Source organism: Hordeum vulgare, chromosome 7H, assembly GCF_904849725.1.
Source record: "Hordeum vulgare subsp. vulgare chromosome 7H, MorexV3_pseudomolecules_assembly, whole genome shotgun sequence".
Classification (NCBI taxonomy): domain Eukaryota; kingdom Viridiplantae; phylum Streptophyta; class Magnoliopsida; order Poales; family Poaceae; genus Hordeum; species Hordeum vulgare.
This window is the reverse complement of record NC_058524.1, coordinates 624108794-624134523: the sequence shown is the minus strand read 5'-3', so window position 1 is coordinate 624134523 and position 25730 is coordinate 624108794. Positions and strand designations below refer to the sequence as shown.

The 25730-nt window shown below is 43.9% G+C and overlaps 1 protein-coding gene and 1 pseudogene across 2 annotated transcripts; both read right to left on the bottom strand.

The window, feature by feature from the left end:
• Window positions 1-1907: 1907 nt before the first annotated feature.
• LOC123410897 lies at window positions 1908-5890 on the bottom strand (annotated as a pseudogene).
• Window positions 5891-17818: 11928 nt separating this feature from the next.
• Window positions 17819-20277, bottom strand: LOC123410749. Of its 2 annotated transcripts, XM_045103691.1 has the most exons (3): window positions 18854-20277; window positions 18347-18387; window positions 17819-18118 (listed from the first exon to the last, which is right to left on the bottom strand). In XM_045103691.1, exon 1 carries the CDS (start codon window positions 20178-20180, stop codon window positions 18861-18863), a length of 1320 nt encoding a protein of 439 aa, XP_044959626.1. In that variant the 5' UTR covers window positions 20181-20277; the 3' UTR covers window positions 17819-18118; window positions 18347-18387; window positions 18854-18860. The 2 variants fall into 2 exon arrangements, with proteins under 2 accessions (XP_044959626.1, XP_044959625.1); XM_045103690.1 differs by lacking the exon at window positions 18347-18387 and having other exon boundaries at window positions 18854-20274.
• Between the last annotated feature and the right edge of the window lie 5453 nt (window positions 20278-25730).

Here is a 25730-nt window from a genome sequence, read left to right as displayed (position 1 = left end):
AAGTTCAATACTTTTTCTCAGAACCTATATGGGGCACCGAACCTGCATCAACGTACAATCATGAAATGGGGGTGCAAAGTGTTAGGTTGATGTCTCTCGTGTGGGCCCAACGGCTCACCGGGCCATTGATCCATGCGCCCTGATCGGGGGCGCCCAACCCGTTATGGTTGGTGGGCCCCTGTGACCTGCGCTATAAATAAAGAGGTGGGGGCCGGGGCGCACGGTACGAGGTTCACCGCGCCGCCACACTCCCCACCGAAATCCCCTTCCGATCTAGGGTTTAGCGCAGTGCTCACGGGAAGCACCACCTTCGTCTACACCCTTCCCTCGCGTCACCGACGACTTCACCGCACCGATGGCCGGAGCTGGGAGTTCGACAGGCTCGGGAATAGGTGAGTGAAAGGGTTACACCGGATCTATCAATGCCTAGTCGATCTGCGACCTCAACACAAATAAGATATACATCCACCACTGGCGGACGGTAACGATGTGGATCCCATGCATGAGGAGTTGCTGAACGAAATATACCAAAAAAAACAGCCGGTAGAAGTTCATATTATACCTTGATGAGCCTGACATAGGTGTTGTTAGCTCTAAGTAAACACACATGTATGATCAATATCATTCATCTGGTCCATGAGAGTCAATAGAAGTTTCCTAAGAAAACACTATGGTTTCCGGATTTTGTTGTTCAGCATGAATGTTTCGCGAACCCTTGCTATTGTCCTATCATAGATGCCGCTGGAGGAATCTAGGTTGATACCAAGACCTGGCGAGGGAGGCACTGAAGAACATGTGCTTGCAAGAGAGGCAAAGAAGCATCAAGATGGGGGTAAGAATGGTGGAAGCAGGCCAAGCAAAGTTGGGCTGACATAGGAGTATATGGAGAGCATGGAGACTAACCGGCACAAGGTGTTGAAGATATGAAACCCCATGATCTGAAAGTTGATGTTTACATGCATCAGCTAAATGCATGATCGACTCTCAGACAACCCCTGGTTCTATGGAATGAAAACATCTATGTTTGCAGTGCTCAAGAAACTAAACTATATCAGCTTCACACGCTGGGTTAATTGATTTCGTCAATCAGACGGATGACACTAAAGGGCAAAGAAGAGTTATATGGGATCTTATCAAGCTTCATTTTCAGGATGAGCTTGATAAGATCCCACCCGAACTACAACAAAATGCAAATCAAGAGGAGGAATGAATGGTCGCCATCATCATCATTCTCTTTTTCGGTACCAAGATAAAGGGCTTCATTTGAAGAGTTAGTTGGCCGGCCTACCGGCCCGCAGATGTAGAGAAAGAGATAGAGGTTGCCTCTCTTCTGGAACTGCGAAACCAAAGGGACGCTTGGAAAGAAGGGAACGCACAACTCTTATCTGGTTCAAATCCAGTTCGTCCCGGCCACAAAGACTACACCAAACTACACTAACTATGAGTTTATGAAAGCAAGAACTACTAATTGTAAAAATTACAATCGAAAGCCCCCCCCCCCCCCGGGCGTTAGAAAACCTGCTATCGTTTCATATATGCGCTTTATCCACATTTGGCAGATATTATAGATAAACTCATCAGAAGCATGTTAATAGAATAAAAAGAAATTAACTAACTCGTCTAGACATACGAAAAAAGCTAATACTCTCAGCTATTTCTAGACCATCTTGAACATTTGTCATCAAACACCAGGTGTATGACCAAGGAAGACCAGAGTAACTAGAGAGCAAGCTCATATTTGCAGACATGTATTTAGTTAGAAATTCAAAGCTACCATAATTGATGCAATGGGAATCTTTCCTATCCCAATTTCTTGGGAAGGATGCATGCGCTAAATTGCACAGTACAATATCACTTAAGAATAATGGAACAAAAGGTGCTTATTCATTATTTTTAGAAAATGAGGATTACCTTCGACCTCTGCATCAATAGACGCATACATCCATTTATTTATCAAAATCCAAAACAGGTCCACAACGAAGTACAGATAGGATCCAATTAATAAAGATACATAGCGCCCCACAAGCCACAACTGGCTGAAATAGGCCTAGGTGACTAACCACCTACCCTATTACTGGACCGTCATCCAAACCGGTTGAAGATACCCCGAGCTACCATCTTCCAACGGGCACAGCCAGTAATCAAAGGCTCCCTGGCTTCCGTAGGAGTGAGTAACGACCACATACGGATCATGGCAGCCCTCTAGATTACCTGCAAAAAGTTAATAGAACTTTGTCTGTTAAACACCAAATCATTCCTGCAGTTCCATATAGCTCAAAGTAATGCACATACTCCCAACCATATATGCTTTGCAGTGATTGTCTCAACCCCTTTTAACCACGCCCCGAATAACATGTATATTATTAGGAGAGTTGATATTAAAGGCTATATGGAGCGAACGCCACAGTATCCTAGCCATTGGACATTCCAAAAAGAGGTGCTTGATAGTCTCGTTGTTATCACAAAAGCTGCATCTTTGACTACATGCCCAATTACGTTTTGCCAAATTGTCCTTTGTTAGAATAACTTCTTTGTGGACAAACCACATAAAAACCTTTATTCTTAACGGGACTTTGACCTTCCAAATATGAATTGCCTTGGGTATAGGCCCCATATCTATGAGATCAAGTTACACAAATTTAATCGAAAAAATGTCATTCCTGCTCAACGTCCAATGAACACTATCTGGCAAATCAGAGAGATTGATGTCCATGAACCGTCTGACAAGATGCAGCCACTCATTCCATCCATCTCCAACCAAAGACCTTCGAAATTAAATATTTAGAGGCACATACCGGAATACTGTAGCAACGTAAGCTTCTCTAAGTTGGACAATATTATATAGTTGTGGATACTGGTTAGCGAGAGGCGTCTCCGCTAAACACGTATCCTCCCAGAATCTCGTCGACTCATCGTTTTCAATGATAATCTCTGTTCTTTGGAAAAAGGCAGTTTTCGTCCTCATCAAGCCCTTCCAAAACGGCGAATCGTTTAGTCTTGCTGTAACCTGGGCTAAGGTCTTATTTTGTAGGTATTTATTCGTTCGAATTTGTACCCACATGTCTTCATTTTCCACAGACAATCTGTACCGCCACTTTCTAAGCAAGCATCTGTTTTTAACCTCAAAATTCTCAATTCCTAAGCCCCCTTGCTCCTTCGGTCTACAGATGATGTCCCCATCTAGTAAGCCGATACTTTCTCCTGCTCTCATAAATCTGCCAAAAGAAATGAGATCGATTGAATTTTTTTTGCACCCCAACCGGTATCTCGAAAAAAGATAGGACGAACATTGGCATACTCGTTAACAGTGAGTATATGAGCCTACCCCTATAGGATAATAGTCTGCCCTTCAAGCAGCTTAACTTTTTCAAAATGATCCTCGATACATTTCCACTCCTTATTCATTAGCTTACGGTGGTGAATAGGAATACCCAAATAACTGAAAGGTAAATTCCCGAACAGTTTTTTGTAAGTATCTTGTTCATATCTGGCCTTTCTGAAGCATAACAAATCACTTTTATTGAAGTTTATCTTCAACCCAGATAGTTGTTCGAATAAGCATAAAATGAGTTTCATGTTTCTGGTTTTCTCCACATCATGCTCCATAAAGAGAATTGTGTCATCAGCATATTGTAGGATGGACACTCTACCATCAACTACATGTGGCACAAGTCCACCCACAAGGTCTTCCTCTTTAGCCCTCCCTATCATTATTGCCAACATATCTGCGATAATGTTGAACAAAATAGGAGATATAGGACCCCCTGTCTGAGACCCTTAAGCGTTTGGAAAAACTGATCTAAATTTGCTTATTCATGCCACCGCAAGTATCCTAGATCCATCTTATTGGAGTTTGGAAGCAATATACATAAAAAATAGCAGACCATAATAGGTGACCCTATCTATTTAGGAGACATGATATGTTAAATAAGGAAAGCTCATAAATAGATAACTAGGAGCGTTCAAACATCAACTTCTGGTTATGCAACATTCTTGGTTTGAACATTCTTGTGTAAGTGCAGAATATGACGTACTAAAGATGTACCGTATGATGATGCACGCATGTAAGCCATTTTCTCTCCTAAAATATGGAGAAACAAATATTAGCTTTCCAAACTAGTATGTATTCTTTTTATTTTCACTAACCGAGGCCCTCCTAAGACATAATTGTTAAACATACATGCCAAACCAAACCATGAATTGGCTGCTTCACCTAGCCAGTTTCAAAAGGCAATCAAGCACAATAGCACTACTATGTCTATATATAAAAATTTGACTAGAACAAGCAAATTATGTACTCAATGACAAAAAATACATATGATTAGGCTTACCAATGGATCAAAGAGCTGGTTCAGATAACAGTCGTGGGAAACTAAAGTACGGGATGGCACGTCTGCGATCAGAGAAATTCACCATCTTTGTACAGACCTTGGTAATTTCATAAGTTTTGATATCCATTGAGTAACAAACAACATTCCCAAACTCAATGCCAAGCGGACCACCTTGGAAGAACAAGAATCCCTCAGCCGCACCCAGTGTCAAAATGGAATAGGCATGATACTGCCCAGGTAGCTCTACGACCTTCTCCAACTTCCATTCATGAGAATTATCCTCCAGAGAAGTATGGTGTAGAAAATAGGACTCGTGTTGGTAGACAAAATAAAACATCTCAATGGCTCCTTCCCTACCCTCAACGATTACATTTGGACACCGATGATCAATGCTTTGATCAATGTCTCTCAGCTGCAAATGGTAGCCTGTGAGAAAATTGATGGTTGAAAACTTCAAAGTGCGTGTGTCCAATACCATCAAATGGTCACTCCAAAATCGAAGATGGGTCCAGTAGAAGCAGTCTCGTACACAGTCAAAACATGACATGCCATTCAAAAAAGGGAGGACACGGGACTCGATCACACACCATTGCATAGTTATGGACTGGAAGACAAAGAGGACGAGTTTTGTCCAGTATCTTGCTATGCATATCACATTGAAGGGATCCTCCTCATCGTCGTTGCTAGTTTTGGGGGCAAGCATGGGCTGGAATTCCCGTAGGTGATCCTGCGGCTGGGCGGCCAGGTCCTCGGGTATGGTTGGAAGCAACACATATCTGCTGGATAGAGGGTCACAGACGGCAAGGTGAAAGTCAGCGGCATTGCATCGACCCCTTTTTCTCCATGCGAAGCGGCGACGATTGTCGCGGAAGTCAACAAGCTCCGAACTATCCATGAGGATGCTTACTACGAAGCCTTCTGTAGAGTAACTCCACTGTTGATGACGCGGGCTTGGAGGGAGATCCAATCGAGGAGGACACGGCCGCCGCGGGCGTCACGTGGGCGCCAGCGGGGCCCTTCCTTGTCTAGCGGGACATAGGATGAAGAAGAAGCAACGGCCGGGATGAAGGAGAAATCCGCGACGCACGGTCCAAGGGTGCCGGCGAGCGGGGCGGAGGTGTGCGGCGCCTGTGCGGGCTGGAATCCAGCCGCATCCATGAAGCCGAGGAGGGGAGGCCGATGCAGCTCGCGAAAGCGGCGGCGGAAGGGACGCCCTTTGATGACGCGGCAGAAGGAGGTGCAGGTGGCGGAGGCGCAGGCGAGCATGTCTAGGGAGGGCAGGCGGAGAAAGATCTCCTCCAAGAGCTCATCGGGGATGGGGATGGAAGGCGGCACCGGGAGGACCATGGCAGTCGGGTTGGAAGAAGAAGGGGATCTAGGGTTATGGTTGGGGATAAATCTACTCCTCGGGAGGAACTAGTGAGTGGGAGAGGGATCTTCTATGAAGACAGTTTTTCTTAAAGAGAATTTCGCATTTGACCCTTTCTTAAAATATATTTCCCTATTTGGTCAGAAATACATTTTGTTTCCTATTTCATACTAACACTAAATTTGGTCCCTTATACGACACTTCCATCCATTTTACTTATCAATGCCGTTAAGTGATAAATGAGAAGACAGTTTTTCCCTCATGTTAAGAACAATAAAGAAACTATTTGGGCGAGTATAAATAAAAACTAAAAAGGAAAGTATACAGGAGAGATATTAGCTTAGGTCTCAAATACCGCTGCTTGTATATACATACGTGAGCTATCTACATGAGAGGTAAAAGCGACTTTTCATGTCACGCTTGACAGCTTTAGTGGACAAATTGAACGTAAGTGTTAAACAGGGAACAAAATAAAGAGGTCGTGTCACATAATGAAAATATAATGTATATTTCTAGGGGCAAATAGGGAAGAAAATTTAGAAAATGTCAAATAAAGAAAGTCTTTTTTTTTTCAAAAGGACCTGATGTTGCATTCATATATGACATCCAAAAAATATATTTTTGAAATGTTAATTAATTAAATATGATTAATTAAAACTTGCTTTTGATGTTTGAGTTTAATTAAGTTTGACTAGGATTTGAAACTATTGGATTTATTGAATATTCAAATGACAGGATAGTGGATAGAAGTTCAATTATGTCAAGTATCTGTTCTTATGACCATAAGATCATGCAACTCCCGAACACCGGAGGAATGCCTTGTGTGTAACCAACGTCACAACGTAACTGGATGATTATAAAGGTACGCCAGAGGTATCTCCGAGGGTGTCTGTTGGGTTGGCGTGAATCAAGACTGGGATTTGTCACTCCGTGTGACAGAGAGGTATCTCAGGGCCCACTCGGTAATACAACATCACGACAAGCCTTGCAAGCGATGTGAATAAGGACTTAGACACGGGATCTTATATTACGGAACGAGTAAAGAGACTTGCCGGTAACGAGATTGAACTAGGTATAGAGGTCCGACGATCGAATCTCGAGCAAGTAACATACTGATGGACAAAAGGAATAACATACGGGATTAATTAAATCCTTGACATAGAGGTTCAACCAATAAAGATCTTCGTAGAATATGTAGGAACCAATATGGCATCCAGGTCCTGCTATTGGTTATTGACCGGAGAGTGTCTCGGTCATGTCTGCATAGTTCTTGAACCGGCGGGGTCTCCACACTTAAGGTTCGATGACGTTTCAGTATTATTGAGTTATGTATGTTGGTGACTGAAGGTTGTTCGGAGTTTCGGATAAGATCAAGGACACACGAGGAGCTCTGGAATAGTACAGAGGTAAAGATTGATAAATGTGATAATAGTGTTTGGTCTCCGAAAGGGTTTCGGATGTTTCCCGAAATGTTCGGGTACAAGAACACTTTATTTGGACCAAGGGGTAAACCCACAAGGCTTTATGAAGGTGCAAAAGGAGTTTTGTGAAAGCTATGGGGGCAGACGCCAGAGACCCTGGCGTTTGGGGCCAGACGCCAAGGACCGTGGCGTCTGGTCCTGGAGTCCGAGGAGGACTCTTGCCTTGCATGTCAAACCGACTTTGAGGAGGCTCTTTCTCCAAGAAGCGACCCCACGGCTCAACATATAAATAGAGGGGTAGGGCTAGCACCCGGAACACATCAAGATTTTCCCAAGCCGTGTGCCGGCAACTCCACCCCTCTAGTTCATTCTCTGTCATAGTTTTCGTTGTGCTTGGCGAAGCCCTGCAGAGATTGTTCTTCACCACCACCTAAACCATGTCGCCGTGCTGTCGGATAACTCATCTACCTCTCTGCCCCCTCTTGCTGGATCAAGAAGGCGGAGATCGTCATCGAGTTGTACGTGTGCTGAACGCGGAGGTGTCGCCTGTTCCGCACTAGATCGGGACGGATCGTGATGGGATCGCGGGACGGATCGTGATGAGATCGCGAGACGGACTGCGATTTGGATCGCGTAGATGTTCGACTACATCAACCGCGTTATATACGCTTTCGCTTAGCGATCTACCAGGGTATGTGGATCCGATCTCTCCTCTCGTAGATGGTCATCACCATGGATAGATCTTATGTATGCGTAGGAAATTTTTGTTTCCCATGCAACGTTCCCTTACATGAAGACGGTGGCGGCGCTCTATGAGAGTGTGTCAGGTTGGTGTGTGACCCAGTCCCGACATTGTAGCTTGGCTAGGGCATCCGGCTTTAGATGTTAGGCTTTGGTGCGATGTTTGTTTGGTATCCAGCTCGGACATTCGGCACCCCTTCATCAAGGGGATAGGAGTAGCGACATGTGTTGCCAAGATGATGGCTTCAGGCTTACGTCTTTGTAAAGTAATTAATAAAATGGTTGATGCATCATCATGATGTAGAGGTCGGGGTATATCCTTCATTTTTTTTAAAAAAAAGTACTCGGTTAGGTTGGTCAGCCCATGTAGATTACATACCCCCTCTACGCTAAAATTTAAGATGTATTATCTTTTAATGAGTCAAACCCTTATTTGTTAGACTGATTTTATAGAAAAAACATCAATTTCTACAATACCAATACTGTATCAATAAATTCATCATGAAAAATATTTGTATAAAACATATATGAACAGCCTTGTAGACATAGTAATATTAAAGGGCATTTGGTCTAGTGGTAGGAATCTCGCTTTGGGTGGGAGTGGTCCTGAGTTCAATTCTTTGAATGCCCCTGTTTTTGTGTTTTCTTTTTTATTGGAAGCCTAATTTGCTATATTACTTAATGCTTTTTATCCTCAATTATATGTACCTGATATTCGTCTCAGCAATTAACGCTTTTACTTCCAAGTTCCAACGAAGTCAAACATCAGTATGATAAATAATACTCCCTCCGTCCCAAAATTCTTGTCTTAAATTTGTTTATATATGAATGTATCTAGTTATATTTTAGTATTTTGATACATTCATTTATAGACAAACCTAAGACAAGAATTTTGGGACGGAGGGAGTACGACCACAAGGTGTCAATAAGCACGTGGCCGACTAACGCCATTGATGTAGATGCATGTGTTCGTTTCTGAATCTCCCCGGTCAGCAGCAGCGATGCATGCTACCTCCCCTACCCATACTATACTAAATTTCTCTTTTCAAAGGCCTTTCATCTGACCCAGCCAGACTTCACTTCCCACAGATTATGCGAATAGCAATCCAAAATGGACAAACAATATTGTTAATGTCTAAACTAAGCAGGGTGTTTTTTCTACTCCCGGGTGTAAACAAAAGATTGGAAAAACAATACGAAACAAAATCTTAAAATTTGCTACATCAAACATGATCAAATGCATAGTTTCTGAACTAGGTATTCAGGTGTAAGAAGTTACTATCGATTAGCCTGAAAATTTTATGTAAGAGCCTAACAAATCATAGTAGGAGCTAAAACTCCCAAAGAAATGAAAAGCAGTATGGATCAAGGAAAACAAATGCAGCTTGCCAACCTGAAAGAGTAAATCTGCCTGAATATCCATGGCGAGCATTGAAATTAACTAGCAAAAGGACCCGTGCGTTGCAACGGGAGAAAAACAATTATAATCTTCAATGATGCTGATCATATTATGTCTTTAAAATTTTAGGACATTTCTTGAAATGCATGAACATTTTTTGAATTAGCAAACATTTTTTTCAATTGCACTCAAAAAATAACACACAAACTTTTTTTCAAAATCATGGACTTTTATTGTTTTCACCAACATTGTTCTCAAAATTATGAACATTTTTCTGAATATGCGAATATTTTTACAAAAATCCTGAGCATTTTTTGAATTCACAAACATTTTATATTTTCTTCAAACTTTTATTTCAAAATTCCCAGTTTTGTAAATTGAAAAGTTTTTCAAAGTTCTAAATTATTTAAACAAAAAAATGGAACAGAAAAATGAAAATAAAAAATGAGACTAAAAACAGAGGCACGCACTGTTTTTAAGATTTTTACACGCACTTTTGTTTAAAATCATTGACTTTTTTATTTTATGGACATTTTCTCAAAGTTTAAACATGTTTTTATATGTAATTTTTTTTGAAAACTCCTGAGTAGTTTTTGAATTCTCAAAGAAATATGTTTTTCTGAATATTTTGTTTCAAAATTCTCAGTTTCTTAAAATTGAGAAAAGTTGTTTGAAGTTCTAAATTATTTAAAGTAGAAAAACAAAATGGAACTGAAAAGAAAAATAAAAAAACTAAACTAAAAAAAAAAGGCGCCCACGCATGGGCCGGCCCAAACAAATGTGCTGCATCTTTTTCCAACACCCAGAGCGTAATATAGGAGGTGCCTACATGGGCCGGCCCAGTCCGGTAATTTTCCTGTTTGAAACGTTTTTATAACTTATAGGTGGCATTGGTGGGTAATTTTAGTCAACTTTAAGGGCAATTTGAATGACGTACGGAAGAAGCACTATTTGCTTTATTAGTAGGTAAGATTGGGCGAAACTCATTGGCCTATTCGGACACCACAGCGTTTACCGGCATGCATATCCCACCAGAAACCATCTCATATGTGGTCGAACTTTTCGCCTCCACTATGTCCATCACCAACGGCGTTACCAACATACCAAGGGTTACAATGGGACAGTTAGATGAACCGACAGGTTCACAACTTGAAAAAATTACGTTGTCGGACTACACCACCTAGATGGAGGAGTAGTCTAGTTGTATTTTTTATTTTATTAGCATGTTATATGAATTTGAATTTACTTGTTAGCTTGAATTTGAATTTTAATGTTTGCCGATGAACTATTTTTGTTGATTTTATTGTGTGTATGTTTAGGTGTGTGCAGTGTTTTTACGACGCCCGTTAAAGCGTTACTGCGGCGCGCTAAATTTTGTAGCGTCTGAAAAAACTACCACACGCACGCGCGTTAAAACGCTACTTCGACGTTCGCGTCCGGACGTCTGTTGGAGATGCTCTTACAAAACTAGTCCCTCTGTCCAGGTTTACTGAGTTTCCTTATATTTTTTATCAAACTTGGACCTGAAATAAGAAGTGGCCAAAAGGATTGTGACACGCATTTCAGGAAGCAATTATTGAATATATGTAAGTGTAACTATACTGTTACGCTGGAAAATGATTGTGTAAAAAACATGCTATTATACCGACATCATAGAAAATTGGGAATGCATGATAGATGTTGATATATATCCCTTGCCCTGCCACTATTGTAAAGTCCCTTAAACATCATTAACTGGAGATGAACCATAAAGACCCAGTGAGATGTCCTTACAAGTGACAATAGGTACTTATGACCACAAATCGTCATGTATTGCAACGAACGATTATGATCACCAGTTCAACGGTTCTTCCCAGAACCCATATGGCATCATCGTTACTACTATGATCACCAGCTTTCCTCTTCCATAGTTGTGCCCGAAAACCTGACACAAAAATTAATCCAAGGCCACCATCTTCAGCTGGCATAACTGCAAAAAAGGTGCTCTATCAGCGCCATCCTCTGCCTATCCAAATCAAACTTGACTACACAAGCATCATCAACGACATATAAGCCAGTAGAGTGAATTCCAATCAAGATGATCGGAGTGATAGTAGGTTGAAAATACTTCATAGATGGAGATATAGTCATGTGACGTATGAAGGGCATTGAGATGACGATCTCGCTCCATTCTTCGGTTGCCGACGAGAGAAGCCGAGTGTGTCTTCCTCTGTCAGTGTCTCAGTGGACAGCAGGACCACCTGGAAATGATAGTCGTTGAGACAATCGCCACGCGCGCGTGCCTGGTTGCCGGCCGGCGGCTCATAGTAGCGCCCCGGTCAAGACGACAATCTCGTTGTTCTGGAGCTCCAGGGGAATGGTCACGCGGCGCTGGTCGTCGTTGAGGGGGTCCTTGCATCAAAAGTAGAAAATATTCAGAGTGATGGTTGGTGTTTCCCTTTTGAGTGCATTTATATGAAACCTGCTCACGATACACCGACAAATAAAGATGAACCGAACAAGGCAACGGTGAAGGAGGCGGTCAAGGATGTGGCTGATCCTATTCCGGTTGATCAGAACATTGCTATTGCCAAGGAGGGTGGAGGTGATCGACCCTTCAAATGGGCGCGCAAAAAAGAGAAGATGACGTGTTATTGGTGCAGTGAGACGGGTCACTTTGTCTCTGAATGCAAGGCCGAGCTTTGTGAGTTTTGTTTGAAGCCGAAGCATGGTTCGGCTAAGTGCCCTCTTACTATTGGACAAATGCGGGTGATGACCATATATGGTGTTTGTTGTCAAGAATTGATGTTCTTTGAGTCGCCGGCTGCTACGGCAACAGTTCACACATCGGATGCATGTTTCACTAGCACTGTTACCGTGGCACGTGGTAATGACTGTTGAGCAGGTGGTGCAGCAGCTAAAGAAGCTGGTATCCTCAACATTCAGTGGGAACCAGTGTTGATTGCAGAAAATGTATTCAAGGTGGTTTTTCCTACCAAAGAGGATTTGGCTCCCTTGCTCAAGTTTGGCATGTGCAGAGTGCATAGTACCAGTTGTGTGCTTGAGTTTGATGCATGGAAAAGCGAGGAGCCACAAGGAGTGCCTCTACCCCAGATTTGGGTTCGCTTCACGGGAGCTCCATCCAGGGCGATCAATGACTTTCTGGTTACTTGGAGCTTGGGGTCGCTCATTGGCAAAACAGAGGAAGTGGACATGGTGTTCACTAGAGTTAAAGGTGTTGCGAGGCTGCTGGTTAGTGTGATTGATATTGAGCTAGTTCCGGATGAGGTCGTATGGACTCATGCGGGAATACGACATACTCTCCAACTCGAGATTGAGAGTCCTTCACTGTTTGATGAGGGCGGGACGGTCAAGGACGTCCATATGACAGATGGAGATGATGCTGCTAGTTCAAGGGAGTCAGAAAAGCATCATCAACCGCCTGAGAATGCTAAGGAGGTGAACCACCCACAGTCTCCGCTTAGTACATGTACATGGGGTACCCGCTCGCCTAATGCACCTACGGACGAGCTGAGATTTGGTTCTTTCGAACCCAACTCTACGCCACCTAGGGTTGGTGGAGCACGGGGGGGGGGGGGGACAAAGAGGGCCAGCTTTGGTCTAGGCTGCCAAGGTTCCCAGGGAAGAAACCACAGAGTAAGGCGGATCTTACTATGTCGCAGCCCAAGCAGGTATTACCGGCTGTGTCCTTGGGGGCGTATCTGGCTGGAGCCAAATCGGTTGGCAACGTGGCGATCGAGGGTGGCTGCATATCCACTACTTTCGATCCTGACGAAAGTACCCTGGACAACGTCGGACTGGAAGGAGGTGTGCATGCCAGCCCTTTCTCTCCTAAGACTGCTGCTTCGGTCCTAGTGGATGGATCAGACTTGGTGTCCAAGGTGGATACAGATAGTGCTCAAGTGGCGGCAACCGAGCAAGATTCTGTACAGTTCTCTGTTGACGAAGTTATAACATTTGGTGGGATTCTGAATCCAATGACTCTGGATAGAAGGTCCAGTCAGCGATCCAGACTCAGCCAGATGCGGATGTCTTGCAGATGGGTCGTGCAATGCGGGTAGCAAAAATGAAGGATGCTCAAAATTCGACAGGTTTGTCAATTAACACAGAGCATTCCATTCTTCATTTTTCACCGCATGAAATTATAGATAATGTTGTTTCTGTTGGGGTTACCTTGGGTAACACAAGTAAAGAAGTTTTGAAATCTATTAATGACCTACTAGACCTAGAAGTCGATAGGGCTTTAGATATTATTCGGAACTTAGCTGTAGTGCAATCAATGAACGATTCTGAGATTACTAAACTAGGGGGGGCTGAATTTGCTTTGTGAAAATTTAGTCCCAACCGATGCTCTAGTGGAGGGAGAGGATGATCTTCATGATCCATGCCCACACAATGGACAACTTAGTGATGTTGGCACAGAAATACCTGGTTATATGGATCAGGTGTTTGCTTCTGAAAAGCCAAAACAGACTTGGAAACGGAAAGTCTATCCGGTTTCTGCAGTGCGTAGAAGTGCTAGATTTAAGACTGCAAAAAAACTCTATGATGAAACATGAGAGGAATTTTTTGGAATAGCAGAGGTCTAAGAGACTTGGCTAAAATTAGGTTCCTAGCCGAGGCGACTTTAGAGCATAATCTAGATTTTATCGTGCTGATGGAGACAGGGCGGGATAATTTAACATCGCAGTTCCTAAGCTCTTTGTCAACAGGAGTTGATTTTGAATGGCACTGTCTTACTCCAAGAGGAAGGTCCGGTGGGATCTTACTTGGAGTACGTTGCGACACCCTTCAAGTGCGAGAAGTGGTGTTGGGGGAGTTTACGGTCAAATTTAGGATTCGATCCAAGGGAGATGTGTTTCAATGGGCTCTTGTTGCTGTTTATGGTGCAGTTCAGACGGAGCATAAACCCGACTTTCTTGCTCATCTGGTTCGAATTAGTGATGAGAAATTACCATTGTTGGTAGGGGTGACTTCAATATCATTAGGCGTGCTGATGAAAAAAACAATGATAATTTCGATGGCAGATGGCCATTTATGTTCAACACAATTATAGAGAGCCTGGACCTCACGGAGGTTGATCTCTCAGGTAGGAAGTATACGTGGGCGAATTCTCTACAAAACCAGACTTTTGAAAAGTTGGACAGGGTGCTTACTAGCATTGATTGGGAACAGAAGTTCCTCGTAGTTACGGTATGTGCACTTCAAACGACGATATCTGACCACACTCCACTTTTGCTAGACTCTGGTAATGCCACTCACATGGGGAAAAAAGATGGTTTCTCCTTTGAATCCAGTTGGTTCACACGTGAGGGCTTTATGGACATGATTGCTAGGAAATGGAACAAGGAAGTGGGTGGGAAGTTAATCCTGGACATATGGCAAAACAAGATCCGACATCTTAGACAATTTTGAAGAGGTTGGGCTAAGAATGTCTCTGGGATCTATAAGGATGAGCAAGACAAACTTCTCAAACTTATAGATGATCTGGATTGTAAGGCAGAGACCTGTCTGTTGGATGAAAATGAACGGTCTTCGAAGAACGAGGCTGAACAAAGAGTACGAGTCCTCCTTCGGGAGGAGGAAATGAAATGTGCACTTAGAGCCAAAGTAAGGGCAATAGTCCATGAGGACAATAACACCAAATTTTTCCACTTAATTGCAAATGGCAAACATAGGAAAAATATGATTTTGCAGCTTGAGCAAGATGAGGGTACAATAGTAGGTCATGAGAATCTAAAATTGTATATCTCAAACTATTATAAACAGTTGTTTGATGCTCCGGATCATAGTTTTGTGTCTATGGATGAGCATGGGTAGAGGATATTCCTCAAGTCGGACAGGCCGATAATGAGTGTTTATCCGCTCCATTTTTGGAGAAAGAGGTGTTATAGGCTATTGAGGGTATGAAGAACGGAAAAGCTCCCGGTCCAGATGGGTTTCCAGCTGAGTTTTATAAGAAGTGTTGGCATATTATCAAGAAAGACCTTATGTCGATGTTTCATGATCTGTTCTGTGGACACTTACAACTCTTTCACCTGAATTTTGGTACCATTACGTTGTTACCAAAGAATGAGGGTGCTACGCGGATTGAACAATTTCGTCCTATTTGTCTGTTAAACGTTAGCTTGAAAATTTTCACAAAGGTGGGAATGGATAGGCTAACTAAGATGGCCCATTCAGTGCTGCAATCTACGCAGACGGCCTTTATGCCTGGACGTAACATTCTTGAAGGGGTCGTGGTCTTACATGAGACTTTGCATGAGATGCACTCCAAGAAACTTGACAGAGTGATATTCAAAGTAGATTTTGAAAAAGCATACCACAAAGTGAAATGGTCTTTTCTGCAACAAACCCTGCGTATGAAGGGGTTTGGTGAGATATGGCGTAAGCATATTGGTTGTTTTACAAAAAAAGGAAGTGTTGGTATTAAAGTAAATGATGATGTGGGTCATTTCTTTCATACACTAAGGGGTCTTAGACAAGGTGACCCTATGTCACTTATTTTATTTAACATTCTTGCAGATATGTTGGCACTCATGATCAAGAGAGCTAATGAGAAAGACCTTGTAGGGGGACTAGTACCACATCTAGTGGATGGGGTGTCTCTATTCTACAGTATGCAGATGACACGATCCTTTTCATAGAACATAATCTTAAAAGGGCCAGAAACATGAAACTCATATTGTGCTTATTTGAACAACTATCGAGGCTGAAGATTAATTTTAATAAAAGTGAGCTATTATGTTTTGGAAATGCAAAAGCAGAACAACTCACTTATAATCAACTTTTTGGCTGTGAAAGTGGTAATTTACCTTTCACGTACTTAGGGATCCCTATCCACCACCGAAAGTTGACAAATAAGGAGTGGAAATGTATCGAAAACCGATTTGCAAAAAAATTAAGCTGCTGGAAAGGCAAGTTTTTATCCCATGGAGGACGTTTGGTACTTGTTAATTCGGTACTATCAAGCATGCCAATGTTTCTTCTATCCTTTTTTGAAGTACTAGTTGGGGTGCGAAAAAGGTTGGATTTCTATCGGTCTAGGTTTTTCTGGCAGAGTGATGAGGTCAAGACCAAGTATAGGCTGACTAGATGGGATATTATCTGCAGACCAAAGGACCAAGGAGGTTTGGCGATTGAGAATTTAGAGGTTAAGAACAGATGTCTGCTTAGCAAATGATTATTCAGACTATCTGTAGAAACAGAAGATTTGTGGATACAAATTCTGAAGAACAAGTACCTACAACACAAGACCTTAGCTCAGGTCACCATAAGACCAGGTGACTCTCCTTTCTGGAAGGGTCTCATGAGGTCTAAAACTGTTTTTTTAACATAACTAAGTTTATCATTGGTAATGGTGAATCAACTAGATTTTGGGAAGATACATGGCTAGGGGGGAGCCCCTGGCTCTTCAGTATCCGCAACTTTACAATATTGCCCAACGTCGACAGGCGTCTGTTGCGACAGTATTGGGTGAGATTCCACTAAATATTTAGTTCCGTAGAGCCTTGCTTGGTGACAGATGGATTAGATGGTTGCATCTAGTCAGAAGGCTGATGGACGTTAGCCTTTCTGACTGCCCTGATAGTGTTCAATGGAGGCTGACCACTAATGGTATATTTTCTGTAAAATCTATGTATGTGCACCTCATAGATTCTACGCCTATTTCAAAATCCATGCATATATGGAAGGTCAAAGTTCCCCTTAAGATAAAAATCTTCATGTGGTTTGTTCACAAAGGAGTTGTTTTAATTAAGGATAACTTGGCCAAGCGAAATTGGAAAGAAAATTAAAGATGCAACTTTTGTCAGAATAAAGAAACTATTAAGCACCTCTTTCTAGATTGTCCTATGACTAAACTTTTATGGTGCTCGATCCATATTGCATTTAACATTTGTCCTCCTACTAGCACTAACATGTTATTTGGGACGTGGTTGGAGGGGGTTAATGTTGATTATGCTGAACTTATTCGGGTTGGTACCTGTGCACTATTATGGGATGCATGGAACTGCAGAAATGATCTAGTGTTTAACAGACAAAGATATGTTCACTTTTTGCAGGTTATTTTCAGGGCTACCGCCTTGATTCACAAATGGTCCTTACTCACTCCTGTGGAAGCCAGAGGGCCTTTGGTTACTGGATGTGTCCGATGAAAGATGGTAGCTCAGGGTATCTTCAATCGATTTGGATGACGACATATTAATAGGATAGGTGCCTTGTATCTTTTTCTTTCTTTTTTAAGACCGCTTTGTACTTGGTTAAGACTGGTTCTGTGTTTAATAAAAGGATGCATGCATCACTCGATGCAGTGGCCGGGCCATGCCTCCATTTCAAAAATAAATAAATAAATATGAAACCTGCTCTGAAAGTTGGTGTTTGCATGCACCAGGTTTGTATGACATTCTATGGACTGGAACCATCTATTTGCACAGAGTACCAACAAAAACATCTTAATAAGTCGGCAGGAACTATAGATGAACTAATCAGAAACATCTTAATAAAAGAAAAACACTAACTCATCCATTAATGCAGAGAAAAGCTCAGTTCTCACTTCTAGACCAAGGAACACATGGAATATATATTATATAACCAAAGTCGGCATAATTGGCCAAACTAGTCTTCCAACACAAACATCGGTACCATTCTTAGATGATAGTGTTGGTAAAAGTCAACATAATAGGGGCATATCCTGCGTACATACATACAAGCATAAACGCTTAATACAGACATATCAAACTACATGATGACTACATGCTGGCAGATTTGTAGCACCATCTTGAAACTCCTCCATCCAACGACAGATGCTATGGCCAAAGCAAGACCATATAGAAGCGGCTCATATGCGAGGTCGGATCTGCATACACATATTCAGTTAGGAATTTGAAGCAACAACAGCGGATGCAATGGGGATCTTTCCTATCCCATTTTCCTAGGAAGGAGGCATATGCTAAATTGCAGAGTACTCCCTCCGTAAACTAATATAAGAGCATTTAGAACACTATTTTAGTAATCTATAAACGTTCTTATATTAGTTTACAGAGGGAGTACAATATATAGTTTATAAGAATAAAGGCCCAACAACCTGCTTATTCGTGATCTCCCAAGAATCCCAGATCCATCTTACTGCAGTTTGGAAGCAATATTTAAAAAAATAGCAGAACATGACATGTGAATTCTATGTTCTTGAAAACACAATATGCATTGTAAATAAGGAGTATTCACAAATAGAGGACTCGGGGCCTTCAAACATCAACTTACTGGTTATGCAACATTCCTGTTTTGAACAACATCATTCAATTGAATGGTTGATGTGTAGGTGCAAAGCATGACTAAAGATGTACTACACGAAGATGCCAGAGCAAAAGCCATTTTCTCTCCTAAGATATGGAGAAATATGATTAGCTTTCCAAACTAGTATGTAATCAGATTGTTTCCATTAACCTTCTGAATCAACTATAATTGTTAAACAGGCATGCAGAAACAACCAATGCATTGGCTACCTCTAGCTAGTTTTTTCTACATAACCGTGCTAGTACAAAAAGCAAAACACGCCCCCAATGACAACACAATATAAAATAGTTTGGCTTACCAGTTGATCAAATAGTTGGTTCCGATAACACCGATGGGAAGCTAAAGTATGGGAGGGCACGCTTCTGATTGGAGAAGTCCACCAACTTGGAACAGACCTTGGTAATTTCATAAGTCTTGACCTCCATTGAGTAACAATCCACATGCTCAACCGGATGACCTTCTGGAGCACCTTGGAAGAACAAGAATCCCTCAGCTGCACCCGCCGTGGAAACAGAATAGCCATCATACTGGTCAGGCAGTTGTACGATCTTCTCCAGCTTCCATTCTTGGGAATTATTCTGCAGAGAGGTATGGTAGAGAGCAAAGGACCCGTGTTGACGGACAAGAGAAAACATCTCAAGGGCTCCTTGTCTACCTGCAACAACTGCATTCGGACGCCGAAGACGAAACATCTGGTCATCCAGATCTATGATCCCTTGATGGCAGCCGGTGAGAAGATCAACAGTGGAGAACCTCATGGTGCGCGTGTCCAACACCATCAGATGGTCACTCCAGTGATAAGGTGCTGTCCAGTAGAAGCAGTCGCGCACGCAGTCAAAACAGGACATGCGTTCCAATGAAAGGAAGCTGCTGGGAGACTCGACCATAGACCATTGCTCACTAGCTGTGGACGAAAAGACAAAGAGGACGAACTTTTTCCGGTATCTTGCAAAGCATATCACCTTGAAGGGCTCCTCCTCTCCATGGTCGCCGGTGGCGGGAGCTAGCACGGGCTCGAATGCCCAAAGGCGATCTTGCGGCTGGGCAGCGAGGTACTCGGGGATGGTTGGAAGCAGCACGTATCTGCGGGATAAGGGATGGCAGACCGCGAGGTGGACCTTGGCGGCGTTGCACCGCTCCCGTTTGGTCCTGACACCATCGTCGTAGTCACCGTTGAGGGAGATCAATTCTTCGGAGTAGCCCCAGTTGTTGATGGTGCAGTGGTGGAGGGAGATCCAATGGAGGAGGACGCGGCCGTCGCGGACGTCGCGGGGCCGCCAGCGGGGGCCTTCCCCTGGCGGGTGGTGGGAGCAGGAAGAAGAAACGACGGCCGGGACCGGGACGAAGGAGAAATCGGCGGCGAAGGGGGCGAGGGCGCCGGCGAGCGGGGCGGAGGGGTGCGGCGCTTCGGTGGGGCGGAATCCAGCCGCGTCAATGAAGCCGAGGAGGGGAGGACGGTGCAGCGCGCGGAAGCGGCGGCGGAAGGCGCGGCCTTTGATGACGCGGCGGAAGGACGTGCAGGCGGCGGAGGCAAGGGCGAGCGCGTTCAGGGTGGGCAGGCGGAGGAGTACCTCCTCCAGGAGCTCGTCGGGGATGGGGATCGAGTCCGACGCCGGCGCGGCCATGGCGGCCGGGGTGGAGGAAGGGGATCGAGGGTTTGGAATTGGGGATAAATCTTCGACTGTTGAGTGGGAGAGTGAGCTCTTGGAAGCCTCTTTTTTTTTTCTCTTCCTGAAAAGGGCGCAGAAAGAACCGGTGGTACACAGTCATGGCCAAACGGGCCGACCGTGCACGGCACGGCCCGGCCCGCCCTAATTGTGCCAGGCACGGCACGGCACGCCTGGGCCCGATTATTAGCCGGGCCGTGCCGTGCTGGCCCACCAGCGCAGCCTTCCGGTCCAGGCACGGCACGAAGGCTATACGGACCGGTCCGTAGGCACGTCAGGCCTGCTAGCCTGCTAGTTTTTTTTATTGGATTGTGTCTTGGGCCCATTTTGACCTATTAGGTTTTTTTATCCTATATATATAAAAATAAATAATAAAATGGTAAATGGGTCGTGTCGTGCCAGCCCGCGTGCCTAGCTCTCAGGCCCAGGCACGGCCCGAGGCGGGCTGCGTGCCTGGCACCGCCCGATTTGCCCGTGCCGTGTCTGGCCTGTGGCGCGCCTGGCTGGCGTGCTTTCGGGCTGGCCCAGAAAGCACGGTCCGTTTGGCCATCTTTGGTGGTACACGACAAATTGCATATAAGGACCCAGAACTAGCTCTAAATAACAAGCTGGTATGTGTTTCTTTCATAGAGGACCCCAACAACCAGATAGACCATACAATCGGGTCCCTAGCTTCTTCTTCCCGTATACAACCTTGTCATCGCCGGGAACTTGACACTTGGGACGGGACGTGCATCCATCACATCCCGTTGCAGACTCTTTGAGGAAGAAGCATTGCAAACCTTTTTGGCTCCATGCTCGGGAGGTTGTGGAACGGGCGTCCTTCAAACAACGGATATGATGGCATGGTGGAGCCGGCAACAACCAAGCACAATGGTGGCATTGTAGTAGAGACTCTGAAGCAGACACCAGGGATGATCCAGACGCGCTTATTGATGGAGTTGTCGGCGATGAACTCCACAACAATGATGACCTCCTTGCCAATGCCACCAGGTCGCCCCGTCGTAAGCCACTCGCGCCGCTACTCGCCCGGGACGACCGTTCACTCCACATCGACATAGTGTCAAGCGTCACACAAACACGACACAACCTAGACCTAGACACGCTATGTACATGACTATGTGGTACACCTCTCCTTTCTCTACTTTGATTTGCGACGCCATTGGAGAAGATAGGGCATCGGCCGGGTGTGGTGACTCTCTCAACCAGCTTTCTTAAAGGCTCTCATTTCCTAATTCACCACCTGCTTACGTATGAAGCCATTTTAAAGCTCCAAAAAATCAAACGAGTAACAATTTAAAGCTTCAAAGGGCACTTTTAACTGTGTATCCACATTATGACATGTAAAAAGTGGCTACTAGCCATTTCGTTAGACACCTTTTTTGTGTCGCATGGCAGAGAGCATGGTGGCTGGCAGGTGTTCACCACAGATGCCATGGAGGTCAAAGTGGAAGCGTGAGGGAGACAACTTGGTTCTTGGCACCTCCAACGCTCAAAAATGTAGCTCGGTTTGGGAGTTGATGAGGAAAATGCAGGAAGAAGCTAGGAAACACAAGGGAGGTGCGTCCGAATGAAGGAGGATGTAGTCGATGGGGATGATGTCTCGCCAAACCCTACAATGTAGCTAGAGATGTCGCCAACGCCGACTAGTGGGTGCTTGAGGTGGTGGTTATAGAAGAAAATAGTTCTCCCATAAAAATGTAATGGTAAATAAGAATTGAGATTCTATAATGTGCAATATATTTTGACAAAGGACAAGTTTTTTTTATTTTCCCGGTATATTTTAGGACTTGATTGGGTCTTTTAGAATGGGTTAGACAACCTTAAGTCCTTGAAATATCCCTTTTAAGGATTTTAAAGTTTGGTTGGGTTCTACCAGAGATGACTAGACTTTGTCTTGGGCGTGACTAGTGTTGTGGGGATTTTCCGGCAATATTAATGATTGGAGGATTTTGTGAAGGCAAGGCACACTCGGATGATCAAGGTACGATATTTCACACGATGAAAATTTACATAGGTTTGGGCCCCTAACCTTTTGGTGACACCATACTCCTGCTCGAATATTTCATCTGATATGAACAAGGTTGTTGAATTGTGGATATATTGTGATCTTGTTAATCTTCTATCCATCTCATGAATCTTGTCCAAACTAAGACGTACGCTTCTGCTAACCAAGGCGCTGAACTAGGGTTTCCTTGCCTCCCGCCACGCCGTTGGCCTCATCTCCTATGGTCAACAGACCATGGAGATGCGGTAGATCTTGACACTTGTTGACGGGAGGGCTTCGTTTTTAGGTGGTTTTCGAGTTTTTTAAGGTTTGTGCCATGCTCAGGAAGACGAGGCGGCACTAATAGAGAACCGGACATTAGTCCCGGTTCCTAAGGGCCTTTAGCCCTGATTGTGCAATCCATACTAAAGGCCCCCCTTTTTAGTCCCGGTTGTCTTACAAACTGAGACTAAAGGGGCTTCATGTGGCCGTTGTGGAGCGCTCAGGCCGGAGGACCTTTAGTCCCGGTTGGTAGTATCAACCGGAACTAAAGGACGCCACGCGTCAGGCACTGCCAAGCGCTAGGGTTTAGTTTTTTTGAAAGGAGGGGTTTAGGGTTTTGGCGGAGTCGTGTTTCATTTTCCGTTTTCCTTTTGTTTTTGTGTTTATCATTCAATTCTTTTTTATTTAGGGTTTTCATTTTTTGGTTTATGTTTTTCATTCAACTCGATGCTACTACGTATAGCAATGAAGAAACCATTGTACAACATCATCATGAATATAAAGGAGTGACCTCTTTCAACGTGCTTGGTCAAACAACAAGTTTTGCTATATACTAGCAAAAGGGCCCGTGTGTTGTAACGGAAGACAAAAATACCACATGCTTTTAATCTTTTTATAATCATTTTGATTTATTAAAATAATAAGCTAACTAACTAATGTAGTCAGTCCTATCCTATTTTGTTAAAAAATCAACCCGTCCATTGTTAATTCCACCATGATAAGAAATTGAGCGGAACAAGCAAAGCAAAACAAAGAGGCTACATGAATTGATCAATGGACTGTTATCTTATTTCACTCATGGGATAGAAAATGTGGGATCGGATGACAAACTGAAGGTGGTGTTCCATTCTCTGTCTCTACAACAATGCAATCTTACATTCAATACATTCATTCATCAGCAAAAACAAATCCCCACAAAACAAAATTTCTTGCCGGTGCTTGGCACACGGTTGGAGGCATGGGGAGGGGATCTCATCAGATGATGAGTTCGTGCCGGAGGAGGGGATACGATGAGGGGAGCAAGGGTTAGGCGCCTCTATCTGGCCATAAGGAGTCGTCGTTGCCGCGCCATAACCTCGGAGTTCCCAGTGTGAGCCATGGAGGGCCGCCTCCACTTGCAAGTACTCCGCTCCGCCGCGCCTTATCCGCGGGCCGCCGCCGTTCTGCATCGAGCAGACGCATCATCCCCAGTCACTGTAGCTGTCGCGTTAATTTGATCCGGAAGTTGTGCTCGAGCGCCGAAACGGGGGCAGCAAGCGGGCAGAGGTACGGCCGCGGAGGTGGGTGGGTTGAGATCGACAACAGTGGTGGTTGAGGTCGGCCGCGGCGGCGAGTGGTGTGGCAGCGGCCTGGGCACAGGCCAGGGTGGACCAGGGTCGACGCGATGCGCTCGAGCGCCGCAACGGGGGCAGTGAGCGGGGAGAGGTACGGCCGCGGAGGCGGGTGGGTTGAGATCGGCAGCGGTGGCGGTTGAGGTCGGCCGCGTGGCGAGTGGTGTGGCGGCGGCCTGGGCACAGGCCAGGGTGGCCCAGGGTCGACGGGAGGAGGCGATGCGTACGGGTATAATTTTTGCAGCGAATCGTTTTTTTTCTTTTGCGTTGCAGATAAATGATGGAGCGCGGGTTGAATAACAAAAATTACAAGGGCTTTTTTATAAAAATGTCGCGGTGGATTTTCCGACGAAAGCAATAGCCGCTTTATTATTAGGTATAGATGTTCGACGCTACTACATATAGTACACGTTCATGCATATATGCAACATAATATCTCTTACAATCCCTAATATCTAATTATCAAAATTTCCTGCCAATTCCTGATGGTATTCTCCAGTTTTAGATATGACCTCTTCAAGTAAGAATCTCACCAATTCCTCTTGAATTGCTCGTACGCGATCCTTTGGTAGGAGATCACCCCGCATCCATTCGGTCTAATTTAAAGATTGAGATAAATATATATGAATGAAATTCAACACAACTGATGTTAATAAAATAAAATTGTGAATATTGTTTACGTACTTGAAGTTTTTCCAAAATTTTACCCTTCTCAGAGGTCGTCTGGCAAATGAACTCGCAAACGTATTATCCACATAAAGTATTCCCGTCTCCCTGCCTCAAAGACTTTACAAGCATAGAGTTCAATTAAAAAAATAATCAAGGCAAACCAACCTGTGGTTGGATGGTTAGAGGGACTGTGGTATCCCCAGCCCACCAGGATTATTTCCTGGATTTATTTCAGGATTTCCGACGATACACTTTCAGCGGGAGGAGACGTTCCCGTCGACGACGAGGCGCCTACGGTGACTTCGTAAATCTCAAGATGATATGCCAGCATAGTCTCTCGTAGGTGCTCATAGGAATAGGGTCTGCGTGTGTCCGTTCATACGGTGAGTGTACGCGCGTGTATATGAACACTTACGTCTGTACTATGTTCAAAATAATAATAATAATCAAGAATAATAATGGTATTGAATCTAGAATGAAAGAGATACGCGGACTTAGCTAGTACTACTTACATTGAGTTGTCGAAATCACGGCTCCTCTTTACGTTCAACCCTAGCGTCCTTGATGAACTTTTTTCAAACCCTATCCGCCAAAGAAAATGAATAAATGAGTTATTAATTACTTTGTCAGGAAATGAACGAAAGTTGTCGATATGGTGTGATAATGATTGAAATTACCTGTGAAGTATTTCACTCAAGTCTGCCCACACCTTAGGGTCTTGCGCTTCGAGTTCATGGCAAGTACTACTCCTGCGTCAATCTGAATAACTAGCAAAATAAATTGAAACCTACGCATACATAACTCATCAATTACACTTAACATCGAGTAAGGGAAACAAAATATGTATAAGACAGTAACACTCACTTGAATTCTAGGAACCTATTCAGCACGGGGTTTATCCCTAATCACACATAATCCCATAGCAAATCTTTTGGCTCCATGTCCAATCACTTTATTGTTTGGGCTAATGAAGGTTCTTGTGACTTTCATCAGCCCTTGCCAAAAATGGGAGCCACTACCTCCATTAGCAGGTCCATGGAGGGTTTGATCGTGCAAGTATATCCTAGTAATCAACTCCTAGCATATATATCATCAGAATATCCAACATACAAAGCCACCTAATCAATAAGAATTTATTCATAACGTCCAAATCCAAACTTCCCAAACAACCATAGATCTGCTTCGGCATGCAAAAAACTGGCCAATTCACAAGATGATATTTTCTCTTGTCATGGGTCT